General features: G+C 36.8%; 1 protein-coding gene across 3 annotated transcripts in view; it reads right to left on the bottom strand.

The window, feature by feature from the left end:
- Positions 1–19176, bottom strand: part of ZRANB3 (zinc finger RANBP2-type containing 3) — a 191390-nt gene that overhangs the window by 12536 nt on the left and 159678 nt on the right. For all 3 annotated transcript variants that reach the window (XM_036236527.1, XM_036236528.1, XM_036236529.1), the window contains 5 exons: positions 10985–11372; positions 8218–8415; positions 4682–4773; positions 1782–1883; positions 489–631 (listed from right to left, as the gene is read on the bottom strand). In XM_036236527.1, coding sequence (XP_036092420.1) covers positions 489–631; positions 1782–1883; positions 4682–4773; positions 8218–8415; positions 10985–11372 — 923 coding nt within the window. The remainder of the gene's footprint in view (positions 1–488; positions 632–1781; positions 1884–4681; positions 4774–8217; positions 8416–10984; positions 11373–19176) is intronic.

The following is a 19176-nucleotide window of genomic DNA, read 5'->3' as shown; positions in this document are numbered from 1 at the left end:
ACACTTAACTTTTCCTTTTATTTTGTTTCCAACCAGGGACATGATAATACTTACCTCCCACCACTTGTATCAAACAGAACCAGCACCCTGCTGCATGACACCAAAGATTCATGCCCCAGGAGCACAGGGCAGACTGGGCCCAGGGGTGTGTTCTGTTCCAACAGCAAAATGTTTTCCTGTTGTTATTAAGTGTCCCAGGCTTGAGAGGTCATAGATCACACTACCCTGTGACTCTACACTCTCCCCTCGTGGGTAAGTTGCATGGTGAGCAAGATTCAGATAACCTAACCGTTTCCAGCATATTTGATCAAATTCACAAAATATCTAATTATGTTGTTATAAAATAAGCTGTAATTTTATGTATAATTTTCTCTTAAATCATCAAGATTTCATTAGTTGTTCCATAAAATGTCTCAGACCCCCCTTCCCATAGAAATAATCATGTCAAGTAATAAAATACAAAATAAAAAGAGAAAGACAACTCATACCTTTTTGTACTATTTTGTTTGGTTTGTTGCTTTGTGATCTCTTCCAAAGCAAGAACTGGGCTGCAGAACAACTGCCCGCTTTTCCTGATTATTCTTTGCTTCATTGCAGTTAGACTGTTCCACTCTCGAACAAACCTCAAAATCTGGCAGAAAATGAGAAAATCTTCCTTTGAAAGTGAGGCTACTTAAAACATCGGAAAACTGATGTTTTACTCTATCTCCAAAATAAGCTTTTGAGTTTCACAATAGAAGGTTTTCTTCAATTTGATGCAGCTTTCATATCTTTACTGTGAACTATCTATGGCTAGTTTTGCAGAATTCTCTTTCAACCTAGAGGCTCTAAAAGCACGGACGTGTCAGGACAGCCAGGACAAGTGCTCGACACACATAGGGACCAACGGCAATAAGGTGCTCACTGAGAACAAAGGAGGCCTGGCTGTTGGAAGTCGTGGCTGAGGCAAAACTGGTCTTGGAGACAGCAGGCGTTGCAGCAGTGACAGAGACCGAGACAGTGACAGTGTAACATCCAAGAATCGCTTTGTACCCAACTACTTATCACAGGAAAACGGCCATCAATAAATCCGGGACATTTTTCACCAGAGTGCCATTGATCTTACTTATTAGTCAATTATACGTAACTGGCTATTTTCTGGGAACCTGAGAACAGGATTACCTGATGCCAAAGAAAATAACTCACGGCTACCTTTTCCTTCAAGACAGGTACAGCTGGCCCATGGGCAATGTTAGATTTCCACTCAAAGGGCAAAATAAATGATCACTATTTTCTTGTAAAAAGTGGTACACTGCATGCTGGGTCAGTCTCCATACATGTTGACCCCTCTTAGCAGTGAAGGTAAATTGGCCTCAGTCAGAACTGAGGCCTCCCTGGCAGGTACTTGGCCTGCAGCCGCATGCTGGTGTTTCTGAAGGTGAGGTGAGAGTTGCCCAGCACGGTCTTATCCCTGCTCTCAGGATTTGTCTTTGTTAGAACTTAACCTTCAGAGATAAAATGTGATGCTATCAGATACAACTATCACAGTTCTAATCCTGTGAATGAGAAGTTAAATGATGTGCAGATGATTCTATCCACAGAAACAGCAGCTCTAGGTGCAATTGTTCACCAAGGAAATGGGTTTCACGCATTCTCAGCACCGGGGTAATTCATAGGTACTGTGACCAGTGACTGGATTCTGCAACAGGCCACAAAGTACTCTACTTTTATTAAACTCAAAATGGTCATTAAAATTAGTCAAAACATTTCAATCGAAAAAAAATTCACAGGACTCTTCTTACCAGGGAACGATTTTGTTTCAGCTGAAAGCTTGCTGGTAAATCCTCCCACAGGTCTAATTTTATATCCAAAGGAATGAAATTACAGTTCATCCGGTTTCCATCCTGATTATAGATTAGGAAGACATTATTAATCCATTTTGTCTGTAGGCACTCATAATTATTTTAAAAGTAAAGCATTACATATGGCATAACATCCCCAGTCTCTTCAAAGATAAACTGAGGTGGCACATTCTAGACAAGACTGCACCCCAACATCTCCCTTGAAAGGACGCTGAGTGGAGGAGGGGGGCCAGGCTCTCCCCTGCCCCGTGAATGCCTCCCCTGCATTCACTCCTAGGGGTAAAAATATCACGCAGAGGGGTGTAGTCAGATAAAACACGAGGTTTAAAATGAAGTATTTGTTTTATAAAGGGGAAGAAGAATCTCTGCATATAAAAATCTATTGCAGCATCCCTAGCTGAACCCACATTCTAATTCTCTCAGCAAACAACAACAACAACAACAACAAAAACGCAACAGCTCCTACAGGCACTTTGGCAAAAAACACACAAAAAGTAATTACATGTAGATTAAAAGTTTAGATATAAACTTGTTATCCTAAACTCCGAATTAGACCTGGGCTTCTGACTGAAATGAATAGTTCTTTAGAGTTATATTGTTAATACAACACAGAATGCTAAAACATTTATAACTGCTCTTCCTTTAAAGGGGTGTTCTTTCAGGCAATGAACTGGGTTTTTATTCAGATTTCTATTTCTAAATTTTACTTCAGCTCCTCTAAGGTAAAAAGGAAAGATTTCACCTCTACTGTAGCTATAAAAAGACCTGTTAACATTTCATCTGCTTATGTCTCAGGCTGAGAAAATTAACTGAATAATGTTTTGTGGTAAAGGCACATGTAAGTATTTAGAACAGTCATAAAAATGCACTTGAAACTGATGTCAGGAATGTGAGGTGGCCCATGCTACACAGGCTGGATGGCAGAGACAGAGGCTGTCACTAAATTGGCCTGGCAGTGGGCACACTCTGTCCTCTACCGGGAGTTTTCAGTTTCTCTCTCATCTCCACCTAATGGGGGATATACACTAATCATATAATTTAGGATACAAACCTTTCACTGTACAGAGTAAAAAGTTTAAAGTGTTTAAAGGCTTCTGAATCCTTGTGTTGTGCTCTGCCTGGTGTCTGACTTTGGCTTCTTGACGTTCAAGCTCATCTGGGGACCAGTTTCCTATTGCTCTCTTGTGATAGTCTGAGAAGCATAGCCTGGAGCTCTTTCCCCATGGGGATGAGGGTGGCTCAGACACATAGATCTGCCTCTAGCTGAGCAGAGTGGTCCTTGGTGCTCCTCCCAGTTGTAGAGGCTCCACACGGTGGGCGGGGTCCAAGCCTTGAAGGGGAGTGCTGCTGGCTGCCTGGCTTCCCTCCTGGTGTGTCCTTCTCTTGCCTATGGTCCCATGATAGAGGCTGTGAACGTATTATGGAGGCTGCTTGGGGATTCTGTATTCATGATCCTAGCCACCTCCTAATCTTCTAACAATCTCTTCTAGTTTTCAGTTAGAACTGAAAATCATTACAGGGTACACTATCTATATCTATACTTGGTGTAGTAGAAAACATGTAACTGAGTTTGGGCAGCTCCAACATAAGTTGTTTTAAAAAAGACATTCTCTCAATAGGATGTCCCATGAGTTCAAAAAGTTGCAAATATCATTTTATTATACTTATGAAGATTAAAAATTTGAAACTGTAGAGGGGGAGATAGGAGGTAGATAGGATAAAAAACAGTCAAATATTTGATGCAGAAGTAAATTTAACTTTGGGTTAAAGTGTTGTACGCTTGAAACTTATTTGATATTATTAACCAATGTCACCCCAATCAATTCAATAAAAAATATTTTTCAAAAAATTTTTGAAACTGTAGCTCAAACAAATGTATTTGTAATCTCAGCAAATTTTTCCTTAAATATTCACACTAGTTTACATAGGCTAAAGATTCTTACATAGTCCCGGAGATCCTTTTAGGGGATCCACAAAGTCAAAAGTATTTCTGTAATAATAGTAAAACATTATTTGTCTTTTTTTATTCTTGACTGTACAGTGACATGAAGAGGCAGATAGAAGAATCCCAATGTCTTCTATTAAGATTTTATAAAAGTCTTAATCGCTAAAAATGTAAATTTTTACTATTATTTTCATTTTCAAAAATATAATTGTTCATTAACATATGCTATTGATACAAATATGTTGTAGATTTACATTATGGCTACTCTTAAATAATTTAATGAATATTTTCCATTTTAATTTCAAATACAGTAAATATGAATAGACCCACATAAAAAAAGTTTGTCGGGGTCCTCAACAAGTTTTAGGAGTGCGAAGAGGTCCTGAGTCGAAAAAGTTTGAGCACCACTAACCTAGGTTATGGTAGGAATCTGAGCAATATAATTAAATCTTTATAGAGTTTGATGAACATGATGGGCAGGCTGAGGCTTCTATAAAGATGCTACGTCTGGGTTGTTATGTGATCAGTGCGAGAGCTAACATTTAATGAGAGTTCATTATGGCTGGGGACTATGCTAAGTGGTTTATAGGAATTAGCTCATTTTACCTATACAACTCCTCTCTACATTCTACAGCTGAGAAATCGAGGCACCAGGCAGTTAAGCAATGTGTCCAAGATTCCACAGTTAGTAACAGATCTGAGCTGAGGCCCTCTGGCCACAAAGTCACTGCTCTTAGCCACTTGGTTGTTTTGCCTCTTTGGTTCAACATAGGAATTTGAGAATTAGGTAGGTTCAAGGAGAAAAGAAACTAGATGCCAATGTCTATCTCCATCGAAATATAAATAAAGGAAGTCTTTTGTAGGTTTCAATCTACAGAATTTACATGATGCTTACCTTAGTATAGAGGTGAATCCGGTCAGTATTCTTACTTGCACAAAATGTTAAGGTATCATACACTGGCAGAGTGTCTGAACTCTTCAACTGTTCTAATAAAGACAGTAAAAGAGAGCCTCTGTCTAAAATAGCTTATTTTTTATCTTATGCAGATAAGAATGATGAAATAGCTATATCAAATATATCGACATATGTGATGAAGAACACATGTCTGGGTTTGAAATAAGACTTTCACGGTAGGCCGTCCAAGGACATGTTGGTTCATATAGGTACCGGTTGCTTTGCACTTTTGCTAATGACTCAAAAAGAAAGAAACAAATTTGAATTAGCTGAGAAGATACAAGTTAGGGATAAGGGACAATCTCCTGCCACCAAGAATAAGGAGTCTAGAATCTAGACTTTTGCTAGAGTAAAGTTGAGACAGAATGAGCACCGTTTTGAATAACAGCAGCAACACAGCTATGTCAAGGGCTATGCAGGTGCCTCCCAATCACAAAAGGAAGCGAGCTGGTGAGCTTCTTCTCTGATAACCTCTTTTTCATTTATTCCCTTCTCAGTTCCACTGACCAATATATTCTGTAGGAATGATAACTTTATCAACACAGGTCTAAATAATAATTATAATTAACACTTACCAAGTACTTACAATGTGCCAGGCACTGGTCTAAGTACACATGTTAACACCTTTCAGAAATAAGTACTGCGTTATACAGAGGAGGAAACTGAGGCACGTTAACTTGCCTGAGGCCACACCATTAGTAAGAAGACCTAAGCCCAGTAATCTAGAGCCCGTGCTCATCACCTCTGCCATCATTCCTAAGTGATCTTTTAAAGTATTTTCCCAAATCTAGAAGTCTATGATTCGTTTGCCATTCTATTTGGCAATGTCAGAGTATTTTTATTTTTCTAACCAAGACACTGGTTGCTTTACAAACTTGGTTTGTGAATTATTCCCATATTTCACAAGTTCAAAAATGTACCTTTTCCCCACACATTAACATCTCTGAAACTGGAATGTCTCACAGTCAATAACTGTGGCATTTTACAGTCATTGTTGGCCAGGTGGTGGTTGTGAAACAGTTGTCACTGAGTGACCACGCACGAGCTGTCATACAAGAACACTGTTGTTACTTCAACACTACACTAGAGGTCCATGCAATATTGTTACTGCATGTGTTGAGTTTAATTACCTTTAAAATAGCTTCAAAATGTTTCAGTATGATTTGATATTGAAATGTTAATCACATCTACAAAAAAAAAATACAAAAACAAAGTTGGATACAGAGCAGGAGAGCATATTGGCATTAAAGAAGCAACTATGTATCAATGGAGGAATAATCAAAATTTTTTATATTCTTACAAGTGAATAACCAAATGCTTCATGGGACCTAAGAAAAGGAGATTCCTGCAAGTAGAGGAAGCTGTCTAACATTTGGATACTGAGATGTGCAAAAGGGTTGCCTATTTCATGCCAAACAAAGCAACTGCAGGCAGGAGAAAATGCCAAATTCCTCAGAACAAATGAAAGAAATATCAAAGCAACAGAGGGCGGTATGACATGGTCTGGGCTATCATTAAGATATTGTGTCATATTTTAATTGACAGAGTTTTTTCTATCTCAATGTACATAAAATAAGTGCATCTCATAATCACTGTGTCTTCGGTTTTGAAGAACTACGGTTGATGCACTAATGCATAAAGATCAGAAGTTATTCTTCAATAAAAAGCATTATAGGAACAATTCCAAATTAGCTGATAGGTGTTCTTGGTAGCTACTGGCTATACTGGGGAACACATTTCTCTTTACATTGTTTCTATGAATGATAATTTAAAGTTTCTAGAGTACAGATGATGTCTTTTGAAGATATAGCCACTCTTCCGGAACCCCAGAATTCCAAAAATACAGTTCCAGTATAGTACATACAACTCTAATTCTAAAAAAGCATAGGTTGGTAGAATAAACATTTTAACATTAATGTGCCTCCTCTGTCTTCATTCTGTTTGTTTTGTATGGAAAGCCATGTTAGTGGTGAGAAGGGAAGCATATTGCTTGTATGGAGTTTTTAGTTCAGAGATCTGAGAAGTCAAAAAAAGGAAGAGGGGATACACAGGTGCATGGCTAAATGCTGGCATCGTCTGGAATGGATGAGGCAAATTTCCCCGGCAGAACAGAATTTCTAAAAGTCTAGTGAGTTTTGAAACGTATTTGTAAGTAAAGCTAATATACGTCTTGATCAAGGGACCAATTTACAACAAACAAGCCAGTATTTCCTTGTCGCAGATGAAGAGGCTCATGGCCCAGCTGATGACAACTGCCAGCTGTTGATTCCAAGTGTGTTGCTTAGTGCACTGAGCCATATGCTGTTGGACAAGAGCCTCACCAGCTCTTGGGGATTGTCACAGTGGGAACCAGGAAACTAGAGACATAAATGGTATGCTCCACCTGAGTCTAAACTGTCTCCTTAAAGGCCGTTAAGAGAAACAGACCTAAACAGGTTCCATTCCAAGATATTCTTTGGGAAGACCTTGAGGAACTAAAGGAAATGGAAGGCTGAGGGAAGAAGAAAGGAGGATGTCCTGAGCTCAGGAATTCTTAAATGAACATTTTATTTTAAAGCTTTGAGTCTGACTCCAAACTCTCTCTCTGTTTAAAAGCAACTAATTTGGGAGAAAAACGTCAACAGTCCATTCCAGCAATTTTTAGGTTGTTATAATAAGAACATCAATCCGTGGGTTACCATGGTCACTAAATGAGTAACAAAGAAAATAACCCCAAATTACTCACACTCTCTTGCCAGCTGGCCCATAAAGATAGTGATATACAGCGCATAGACTGGTATCTGCCAACCATCACAGTGCTAAACAACGAATCGAGTCAACCAAAAGGTAAATAAATCCAAAATACTACATGGTTGGCTCCACATGCAATCATGATTCATATAGTCTTTCTTTAAAATTAAAATGTAGTTAATATAAAAAATTACACTAATCTCAGGTGTGCAACATAGTTATTCAACATTTATATACTTAACAAAGTGATTGCTTAATTCATATAGTCTTGAAATTATATTTCTTAAAATCATTTTCTTAAAAAAACCCCCAAACCCTAAATTTAAAATATGTCAATTAATTGTAGATATTTTAAAGAAATACTTGTGTGAAGGATTAATGATCTGCTAAGTGGCTGTTAATAAACTGTCAATCTCACTATTTGGTCCAAAAGAACCTTCCAAATAGTCCAAGCCATCCCTTCACTGTGTGAATGGGCCCGGCTTAGATGAGGCTGGGCAAAGGCCTGGGGCAGCACATATAGCTACGCATTGCTTCTGCTCTGAGTGTGATGTCTGAATGCCGACAGCTTTCCCCTTCCAGCTACCTGATGTGTAAGTATGTGGTTAGAAATGATTGTTATTTTTTTAAGAATAAATGGAAATATAGGGAACCCAGCACCAGATCGTAATCACAGATCCACTAAGAGTATTATGTGCTAAGCATATGATTATTATTTGGTTGCTGGAAATGGGAGCAAGACTTACCATCGCCTGGCTGGGGTGTGAGTCCATCTTCCCTCTTGACTTCTGATACTTTTTCCTTACTCTCAGCCAACAGTTCAGGTTCTGAATGTGCAACGACTTGTTTTTCACAATCAGAACTAGTCCAAAATTTTTTGGAGATGTCTTTCTGAGAATCATCTTTTTCATTTTTGTTTTTATCCTGGATATAGTTGAGGCTATCTATTTGTAGAATTATAAAAATCAAACAAACAATTTACACATAAATTTAGATATAAGTTATACTTACTGTAAGCCCAGCTTAAAAAGGAAAGTTAAAAAAAAGTTATAGCTAGGTCTTATAAAAAGAAAAAAATTCAACAACGTCTGCTCATTCTTTGGAAACATTTATTGGGACTTACTGAACACCAAGAACTACCCTAGGTGCTGGAGGAGAAGCAAGGAACAAGACAGCTAAGTCTCTGCTTCCTGGAGATTCTATTCTAAGTGGCAGATCTAGACAATAAAGAGGTGAACAAACAAACAAATAAGGTCTTTTAAATAAAGAGAATAAAAGAGGGTTTTATGAGTAAGGGGGATGGGACAGGACCAAGCTCTTGGAAGAGTCCCATTTGAGCTGAGAGTTGTTCATGAATCTAGGAAGCCTGGCCCCAGGACCTGTATTCTTGGATTAGATTCTAAATGTAACTAGAAGCTATTAGATGGTTTCAGGCAAAGGAACACACTCACCTAAGTTTTTGAAGAATCACGTTGGCTGCTGTACAGAGAAGAGCCGCAGGGGAGAATAGGAGGGAGGCTACTTAGGTCTGGGAGAGAGAAAATGGTGGTTTCTCGTGGGGTAGTAGCAATAAAGATAAAGTGGCGAAAATCAAGATATATTTTGGAGATTACACCAGTAGAACATGACGGATCAAGTGTGGGAGAAGAGAAAGGAATCAAGGATGCCTAAGTTTTTAGCACGATGTCGAGAACATAGAAAAAGAGAAGATCTAGGTATTGGTGGTGAATCAAGAATTCTATCTTGGATGAGTTAAGCTTGAGGTACCCATTAGACAATATGCAGTCTGAATTCAAGTGAGAGATATAAGTCTGGGCATATGAACTGTGTAATGTCAAGAATAAACTATAGATGTAAGAAAAAAGCACAAGAGAAGTGATACATATTGATGAATATTAGTGTTCAAGGTATACTGGACCAAATTTTATCTAATGTACTGGAGCCTCCTTTAGCAGTCCTCCTTTATAGGACTGTAATTTCCTAATATTGTTCCCTTAATTTTCTTGGTTCTACCGTTTCCTCAAAGTATTATATGGCAGGCACTGGATTAAAAATTTAGATGAATTAGAATTCATTCTGCTTTTCAACTTTTGGGGTACATCCAAATTAAGGTTGGAAATCACTATGCCAAACTGCAGTAATATTAATTTAATAATTACAACTTTATAATACTATCACTGTTACTTAGAATATATATTTCTCTTTTATCTGACTGTTTCATATTCACAAAAAGTATTTTCTTTAGGTTGCTTGAAAATTTCTTTGCAGTTCTTGGTATCACAAAGAAAATCAGAACTTTAAAACCCTATTAAATTATAATTTCTGTTGCTAAATTGCTCAACTTATATACTTAATGTGAACTGACATAATTTCATAGTCATGAGATTATTTTTATTGCATATAGCAGTTGGAAATTGAATGAGATAATGCAAATTGTGTGAGAGAGTATATGAAATAAACTTGTGGTTCCCGTTTAGTTCAGAGAGACAACAGGTGTCCATGTTACAAATATAACCACCCAGATGGCAGACTTGTCAGTTTTGGTAGGAACACCCAGAAGTGAAAGAGGAAAGACTCAGCTATGGATTACATTTTCTTTCACATCAAAACCAAGGCAGAGGGAAGCAGGGCAGGCAGGCAGGAACTGAAGAATCAGAGCTTAGATCTTAGCTGAGTCTTTGTTAATGTCAATGCTCCAAAGAATTCATATACGATGGAAAAGTAGATATGTATAATTATTACAACTGATAAAATAGCACGACTTCTTCCAGTTTGCAAAACTGTCAACTTGGCATTTTGAGTTGCTATAAAAATGGTCTCTAAAACCGGAGAATTGGAAAGAGAAAGAATAATCTTTTTCTTAAGATGACCACAGGTATTAAAAATTGTTTCAAAAAAACCATCAGAAAATGGCATCTTAAGCTGTAAAAATTACTCTGAAGTATGTTTATGAGTTCTACTTTAAAAATAGCATGTTTTGGAAAAGAATAAACTCATAAAACAGATACCAAATTGGTCCTTAAAAGATCTATAAAGGAATTTTTATGATTTGTCATGCAAGAGACATGGCGCAGTGTATATTTTACTAAGCAAAGAAGCTACACTGGATTATTTGATTATTTGAACAAAAATAATCTATAATTTCTTTAAAAATAAGTATTATCTACCGAGTAAAGAAAACAGCAGGTCTATGGCTATAAGGCATATTTGCTGCCATAGCAACGGAGCTTCTATTCCTGCCCACTGAATTCACATCCTGCTGGCATTAATCAGAAATGTCCATTTGTGCCAAATTAACACCATGTCACAGACGCTGGGGGATATACATTCTTGACAGAACTGGGAGCCTTTCACATTCCACAAGGGGATAAATTCACTTCACTGTGTGAAGAGCTTACTCTAGCTTAAAAGCTAAAGTCAGTGATGAGTCACATTAACCTCTGATAATAGCAGTTGTCTCTAAAAGCACAGGTTACCTGAAGACACCACTGCCAGCCCCCTCTGTGTACTCACCAGCACTGCCTTGAGGATTCTCACATATTTCACAATAAGGTAACATGGAGTTATTGATATAGGTGCAGAAGCCACACTGCCAACCCTTTCCAGGAAGGGGTGGGGTGGTTGCTGGGACTAGAGCTTGGGTTTGCCTGGGCCCGGATGGTTTCTCTTGTAGGAGACTGCAGTGGTCATCGGTGGTGACTGACTTCAATCTTTTAGCCTCAGGTTCAAAACTGTTTTCATAATCAGTGATACCTCTTGTAGATATTTTCCCAGGGTCTGCTGGTGCCACAGTATTTTTCTCCTGGAATGTCCTTGATTCATCACAGGAGGTCACCAATTGACTTTTCTTAGGTTTTGGTAAAAAGAATGATCGAATATCATGCTGTTTTTCTTTTTCAAACTAGGAAAAACAAAGAGTTATTAAGAAGCAATCTAACATGTTCTTCCTAAATGAAAAAGCTTAACAAACTGTTTTCATTAACCCTATCTTTTATCTTTTGAATACCTTGTTGGGAAATAAATGGGCTGTAACACCTCATATATAGGCAGATGCAGAACACCATTAACACATCCATGTACTTCCTGTGCCTGCCTTTTTTTTAGCGCTCGCGATGTGCCAAGCACTTTACATATATTAAGTCATTTAATCCTCATACCAGCTCTGTGAGGCAGGTACTATTATTCTTCCTGTATTTCAGATAAGGACACTAAAGCTTTAGAGGGGTGAGTTAACTTGGCTCTAGAACAGACTCGATAAACTATCTGCTCTAGATGTACATTAGGGAAAGGAGGCAACTGTGTTTAAATATTTCAGGTCAATCAAGAACTTAGAAAAATGTTTTCACGCCCGAACTATATATAAACACAATGTTCATAAACAGTAAGTTTCTTACATTAAAATGTTTTTTGTTTTTTGTTTTTGACTAGGGAGCATTTTTCAAATAGCACTAAAGCCATTAATTAGAACAACTTCTTTAATGGACACATGATGATGATTATCTTGTTTTTAAAAAATATGTTTTTCTTTTCTAACAACAGCTACATAATTATCTCATTTTTTTTTTAACGTTCTTTTCAATGTCTAAATCTCAACCTCTTAATTAGAGAAAGCAGGATACCTATCTCTACAGCTGATTAGCTAGCAGTTAAGGGAAGTTAAAGGAGTTGATTTTAGAAAAGTCCTGCTAGGGCCTGAATTGGATACCTTGGGGAACACACACCGCAGCAGACTGCATTTCCAAAAATGGCCGCATCGATGTTTATCCCATTCCACATGTTCTTCTTACAGTGTGACAATGACACACCTACATGTAGAGGCGTGGTCTGTGTTCCTCTCAGTTGAAACTGGGTGGACCTTTGTAACTGTCTCAATTAACAGAATGCAGGGAGAGTGATGCTATGTGGCTTCTGGGGCTAGGTCGTTGAAGGTAATAATACTGGCTGTTTGCACTCTCTCTCTCTCTTTCTCTGTCTTGGGATACTTTCCTTTGAAGTCTCGCCATCAAAATGTGGAAAAGCCCAGGCCACATGGAGAAACCATGTGTGGATGTTCGAGCTGACAACCCCAGTAGGCTCCCAGGTTACAGCCACCATCAAATGCCAGACAGATGAGTGAATGAGCTTTCAGATGTTTCCAGATCCCAGCCTTGGGGTCTTCTAGCAAAGGCTCCAGTCATCATGGAGCAAAGACGTGCAATGTCCATAATACCCTGGCTGAATTACTCACCCACAGAAGCCATAAGGAATAATACATAACTGTTGTTATTTGAAGATACTAAATTTGGGGATAATTTGTTATGCTACAATAGATAACAAGGACAGAAACTCCAAATAATGATAGCAAATTATCATATATTGTAAAGAGATATTTTACATAATCAATCTAATCTGCACTTCTCAGTGCTGCATAAGAAAGAAAGATTTAGCAAATTCATAGAGACAGAAGGATTGGCGATTGAGGGGTGGTTAGAAAGGGAAATTAGTTATTGCTAAATGGTACAGATTTTTGGGGGGGTAATGAAAATTTCTGAAAATAATAGTGATGGTTACACAAAATTGTTAATATAATATTAAGTGGCATTACCTCTGAAATCTATACTTTAAAATGGTTAAAATGGCAAATTTTCTGATTATATGTATATTCATAAATTTTTAATCCTTCCCCCTGCCAAAAAAAACAATGGAAAGAAGGAAGTGAGGGAAGAAGAAAGATTTAGGCTGTTTCCATATTAGCAAAATTAAAATTTTATTTATAGAAAAAAAACCACCCCCAATAATGTAAAACTTTTGTTTTATATGGGTATTTATATATTCTTACATACTATAAAGTTATTTAATTAGTTGTGAAAGTCACAAAATTAAGATAAAAATACAAAGAATGAAATCATTAACCACAGATAAGGTTTTTAAAACAATGCACAAAAGAAATTCTAAGAAAAGGGTAGAGAAAAGCAGAGAGATTATTAGACTTTAACAGAGTCTGACATTAAAAAAGGTAACAAAGAAACAAAGGCAGTTAAACATTTAAAGAAAATGTTCTATTCCATATACTAGGACTGCAAAGAGGGCTTGCAGGATTTTGAAAAATGTTTAGCAAATGTTCAGCAAACATGAATAATGTCTTTCAGCTATTTCTAGTTACATGATGACGATTTTTAAAATAGAGGTCAGCTCTCTGAGTTCTTGCACATCTGAAAATTAGCTGATTTTATCCTAACCCTTAGTCAGTATTTTCATTGGACATATAATTCTCAGATCATTAAAGGTACTGCCTTATTTCTTCCAACATTTGATGATGCTGAGGATGTTCATTCATAGGCTGCAAACTTGTTTTAGAGGCTTTCCGGACCTGAAAATTTTTCTATCCCTGGTATTCTAAAATTTCATAATGATCTATATTTAAATATCTATATTGGTATCATCTATATCTATGTGCCTTCTGCTCATCACCCAGGATGCCCTAATTTTGAATAGCATTATATTGAGTTCTTGGACATTTCTATTATTCTTTGATAGCGTCTTCCTATTTCTCTTCCTTTTCTCTTCCCTCTTTTTCTGGAATTCCTGATAGCAGAATGTAGGACCTAGACATTTACATCTTTTATTCTCATATTTTCCTCCTTTTGATCTTTTTACTCTCTAAACTCTTGGAGTTTACCTCTATTTTATCTTTCAACCCTTCTGTAGAGTTATTTTATTTTGCCAGTCATGTTTTTAACATCTAAAAGTTCCTTATGTTCCCTGTTCCTTTTTCCTAGTATTCTGATTTTATTTATATTTGCAATATCATCTCAAATCTGAGGCTACTATTTCGAGTTTTTAAAAAAGTTATTCTTAGAATAAATTTTTGTACTATTTTTGTTCACCTTTTTTATGCTACAGATTTCCTCCTCAAATGCCCAATGACCTTGGTTGTTCCTTATATATAAGAATAAGGAAGAGGAGGGTTACCTGGGATCTCAGGACTCCTGGGGCTTGCGAGGACACACTGATTAAATGTGAGGTATGAGGAAGACGACAGGGCCCAGAGAGACCCTCAGACTCCTAAACTGATAACTTATAACATTGTAGGGAAGATATTTTCAGTTAATGTAATAGGAAATACAGGAAGATAGATGGGCTCATTAGAAGGCAAAAAAAGATGAGTTAGGGAAGTAAATTCACTTTTAGACATGTGTGAGGACTGCTGGGTACTAGCAAGGAAGGGTTAGTTATAGGAAGCAGGTAGGTCTGGAGTTCAAGAGGAAGCGACAACTGGATTTACCCACCTGGAACTACTGATGTATAGAAGTGGTTAAAGTCACAGGACTGAGTATCATGTTACATGGAGGGAGGGGAAGTGAGAAAAGGTGAAAGTCAGGTGTAGAAAGCAGAGTAATAATATTAAGGGTGGAAATGGAAAAAGATACTCAGGAAGGAAACACAAAAGGAACAGTAAAGAAGGCAGAAAAATCAGGAGAGCAGTGGCTTTAGTGTGTATGTATTTTGGTTTACCACTCATTATATTAGGTGGGTACTTTCCATCAGAAAAAACTAGAAAAACTCATGTCCTTCATTTCTGGGAAGTTTTCTTATATTATTTTTTCTTCCTCTGTTTTTTTTTTTTCTGTCTTCCTAATGTATGACACTCTTATTAGGCAAAAAGCTTCTGAATGAATCAGTTGATTTTCTTCACTTTTCTCATATTTTTTCATGTCTATTTGTTCTATTTTCTGTGTGATGTCATTATTTTCCTTTCCGTCCTTGTTGAATTATTATTTTCTGATATACAGGTTCAATTTCTAAGGGCTTTTCCTCATTTGCTGCTTTTTCCCTGTCCTTGTTTCACAGGTACAATATTTTCTTGATTTCTCCATGGATATTAAAGGTAGTATATATTTTTTAACGTTTTCTTCAGCTCATTACATTGTCTCCATGTCTTTTGTGTCCCTTTCTTGGCTTACATGCTTGCTTTGGTTTCTGCTTTTCATGTGATAGGCTTTCCTCCATGTCTGGCGGCTTTTCCTTTCTATTCATATTTAAGAATAAGACACTAAAACGCTATTGGAAGTTCCATGTGGGGAACTTCACTGAAAGTCGTCAATTTGTCAGGGGATCCCTTTCAGTCTCCATCATCTTTTCGTGGTCTAATCAGTTTTTCCAGAACGGGGTTTTCCAATCTCCTGCCTAGAGGATACAATGCTGGCTACCACTTGGGACCTGCTCAGGAGAAGGATGTTAACAATTTCACTATTAATTAACAAGTATTTCACTTAATATGCTTGATTAGAATTTACTGCTCCCTCAACTAGCTCTCATCCTAGATACACTTTTAAAATATTAAATTCGTTGGGGTAATATTGATTAACAACACTATAAAAGTTTCAGGCGTACAATTCTGTAACACATCATCAGTACATTGTGTTGTGTGCTCACCACCCAACGTCTGCTTTCCTTTTGTCACCATATATTTGATCCCCTTTACTAAACTTCTCCATCATTCCCCCAGCCCGACCCTTTACCTCTGATAACCACCTGTCCTTCGATGTATGATTGGATAAAGAAGATGTCATATATATAATGGAATACTACTCAGCCATAAAAGGATAAAATACGGCCATTTGCAACAACATGAATGGATCTTAAGATTATGCTATGTGAAATAAGTCAGATGGAAAAAGACAAGAACCATATGATTTCACTCATATGTAGGATATAAAACAGAAAGCAACAAATAAACAAACAAACCAAAAGACAAACTCATAGATACGGACAACAATGTGGTGGTTGCCCAGATACACTTTTAAAGACGTTTTTAAAGAGTAAATAAAACAGCTAAATAAATAAATAAAACATAAAAAATATAAAATACAAAAAATAAAATATACAATAACGGACCATTGTCACTGCAGTAAATAATGTTTAAATAATATCAGTAATTTTTGTCCAATTCTACATTTTAAATAATGTTTCTTTAAAAACATTTTAATCTCTACATCTCCTCACCAAAAATAAAGCAAAAGAAAACTGTTTCCGATTTATTTATAAGAAAGCACTCCCCCCAATAATACAAACAAAAATCTAAGGAATCTTTCATAAAAAATCCTCAGGACCTTAAATATCAGCTTTTACAGTTGACTTCTTTAATTAAGCTATTTTAAAAAGAACTTCTTTTACTATTTAAATAATGGCTAATTTTGAAAATTATCACTTGAGAAATTCTTAATAAGTGCCAGAGGCAGGTTGAAAGTAAAGGTTACCAATGGCTGACAGTAATCAGAGATTGATGTGTACCTCTGCCATTATGAGGGTTGACTTACAGTGCCTGGGAGTAATCAGTGTAGGTGCTATTTTGAAACCACAGCTGCTTGGGTAATAAAAAATTGAGACTGAAGCATGTAAAATCCAGAAAAGGAGTTGGTAGGTGGAAAGGGAATCATTTTATATCATTTCAGGAACCAATGGATATACTTGGAGCACAATTTCAGAAAGAGGAGAGGACAAGATTAATCAGTAGCAATGATGTTAGCTAATCTTATGATGGCTAACCTGGACAATGATGGGTGTGGTTACAGGTAGTGAAACTTTACAAGTTAGTGCCCTGGCCATGAGGCTGCCAGAAGCTGTGAGGCATTAACAGGAATAAAGACATCCTCTGAGATAATAAACAATTAGAAACCTGATCCATATTATCAATTGTTTTCTGAGTGTAGTCTCTGAGCAGTCAGGCAGGAAGTTGGTTGATGTGGTTTCTTTGACACTAAGCAACTATGACTGATAGAAAAACAGGTGAGAAAATCTCTTTGACACATCCTAACAATAATTATATGTGTTAGATGGGAACAGAGAAGAGTCACAGGTTTACTGAATACAAGTTCTTGACTTGAGATTCATGGGCCTCTCACAAGGTCTTGGACAGCCTTCAGGGAGACTGAAAAACCCCTGAAATAGACTATAAAATGTTGTCTGTATTACATGTGCATTTTTGGAAAGCAGTTCTTTATTCTCTCCAGAGTCTCAAAGAGATTCAGGACCCAACAGAGGTTAACAGCCATTGGATTAGAATAAACTATTTCAAGATGCACATGTGGTTGGAGTAGCTCCATTTCTTTCCTTAATTTTTGAGAGTTAAAGAGAAAAAACTAAGGGCTTGTATGTAATGTTTACATGAATGGTGAACTAACTCTTTTTAAGGGGGAAACAAATACATACAATCTTTTAGACACTTAATGAGAATCCCTCTAGCTTCTCTCAAATGATAATTAAACAAAGAAACCAACAAACAAATAATACCGAAACCAAGTAATTGCAGGCATGAAACATGTTTGCTTAGCTCATTTGTCTGTCACTGAACCTGGACTATGAACAGCTTCTCAAAAGAGAGCAAATGACATGGGAGTACTCATACAATCAAGAAGAGGGAAACTATTGATGAGGTGAGCAGAAGAAAGTGCATGGATTATAATGGCTAGGGAATTCTAGGAGACATTACTATGCTGACAGAACTCAAAGGTGTTATGGCAAGTAGGTAAGCCTAAAATAAAGAACACTATCCGTGATGTTTTGAGACAGGAACATATCATTATCAACTCTTCAGGGAGATTCCAGCAGATGTTTGGGACATGTCTGCTTAATAAAAGAAGGAAGTGACCTTTAACAAGACTTAGAGACACAGAAACTGTACAAGAATGCAAAATTCCTATATCTGTAGATGCTTGTAATTACTTTGCTTTTGATCTTTTTTTAAATTAATTTTTTAAAAGTGAATGTGGATCCACTGATTGCAGCATCTGAGAAAAAAGCTGTAAGAAATAATCGTAAATAAAATCTTCCCCAAATGAACACATTTGGGAAAAATATTAGATTTATCAATAACATGACTCCCTGCAGGGGCAAGCTTTAACAATCTCACCAAAATAGATCAAAATCCTCAAATTATAACAGCCATACTGATAGTTAAATCTTCAGCACCCATGCTGTTCTGGCAGGTATCCATTTGAAAAATAACTGACTTTATTAATGTTACCAGCATTTCTCAGTGGTAAAGATAAGCAGGAACACAGAAAGACAAAATATTTTTGTGGCCTAGGAAAGCTTTGTTACTTCACAGCAAGATAAAGCTAAGAAGTCTTTTATCTTTTGTAACTACATTCTTGCCTTTAGAAGAGACATTATAGTAACAAATAACTGACAAATGTACTAAGTCATCATGATTGTCCTTGTAAAGAAATAACTGTTTTAAGTGACCCTTCTAATGTGCGATAAATAAGAAACTTAAATGTAAGTTTTTCTAAATAGGAGGAGTAATTTAAGCTTACAGTAATTTTTATTAAAAGGCTCTGAGGGAAAATATAGGTAAGTCAAAACACCCATGTCATAAGCAAGGTGGAAAATGGAAGAACACATTCCTCTCTTCGGTTAGACTGTGGACAGTCAGTTATTGTGTTACTGTCTTTTGCTCAATATTGTTTTTGAAAAACAAAAGAAAAAAACTGCTTTTGGTGAGAAGTGCTGGGAATAAAAACTGCAAAATGCTTAAGGTGGCAAAATGCATTTTTATCTGAAAGGTTCAGGAACTTAATATTTGGGCTGTTTTGTAGCATGGTAAACTAGTGCTCTTTAGAGACAAATCCCTTGGCCATGATGATAGGATTAAAAGTCAGTTATCAGAACTGAAGGAGAGGAAAAGGAAATCTAGAAAACTCATAAAGCCCTTCAAAGCCTGG

This window comes from Rousettus aegyptiacus, unplaced genomic scaffold (genome assembly GCF_014176215.1).
Source record: "Rousettus aegyptiacus isolate mRouAeg1 unplaced genomic scaffold, mRouAeg1.p scaffold_m13_p_2, whole genome shotgun sequence".
Classification (NCBI taxonomy): Eukaryota; Metazoa; Chordata; class Mammalia; order Chiroptera; family Pteropodidae; genus Rousettus; species Rousettus aegyptiacus.
Note: the sequence above shows the minus strand (reverse complement) of the source record. Positions and strands in the feature narration are given on the sequence as shown.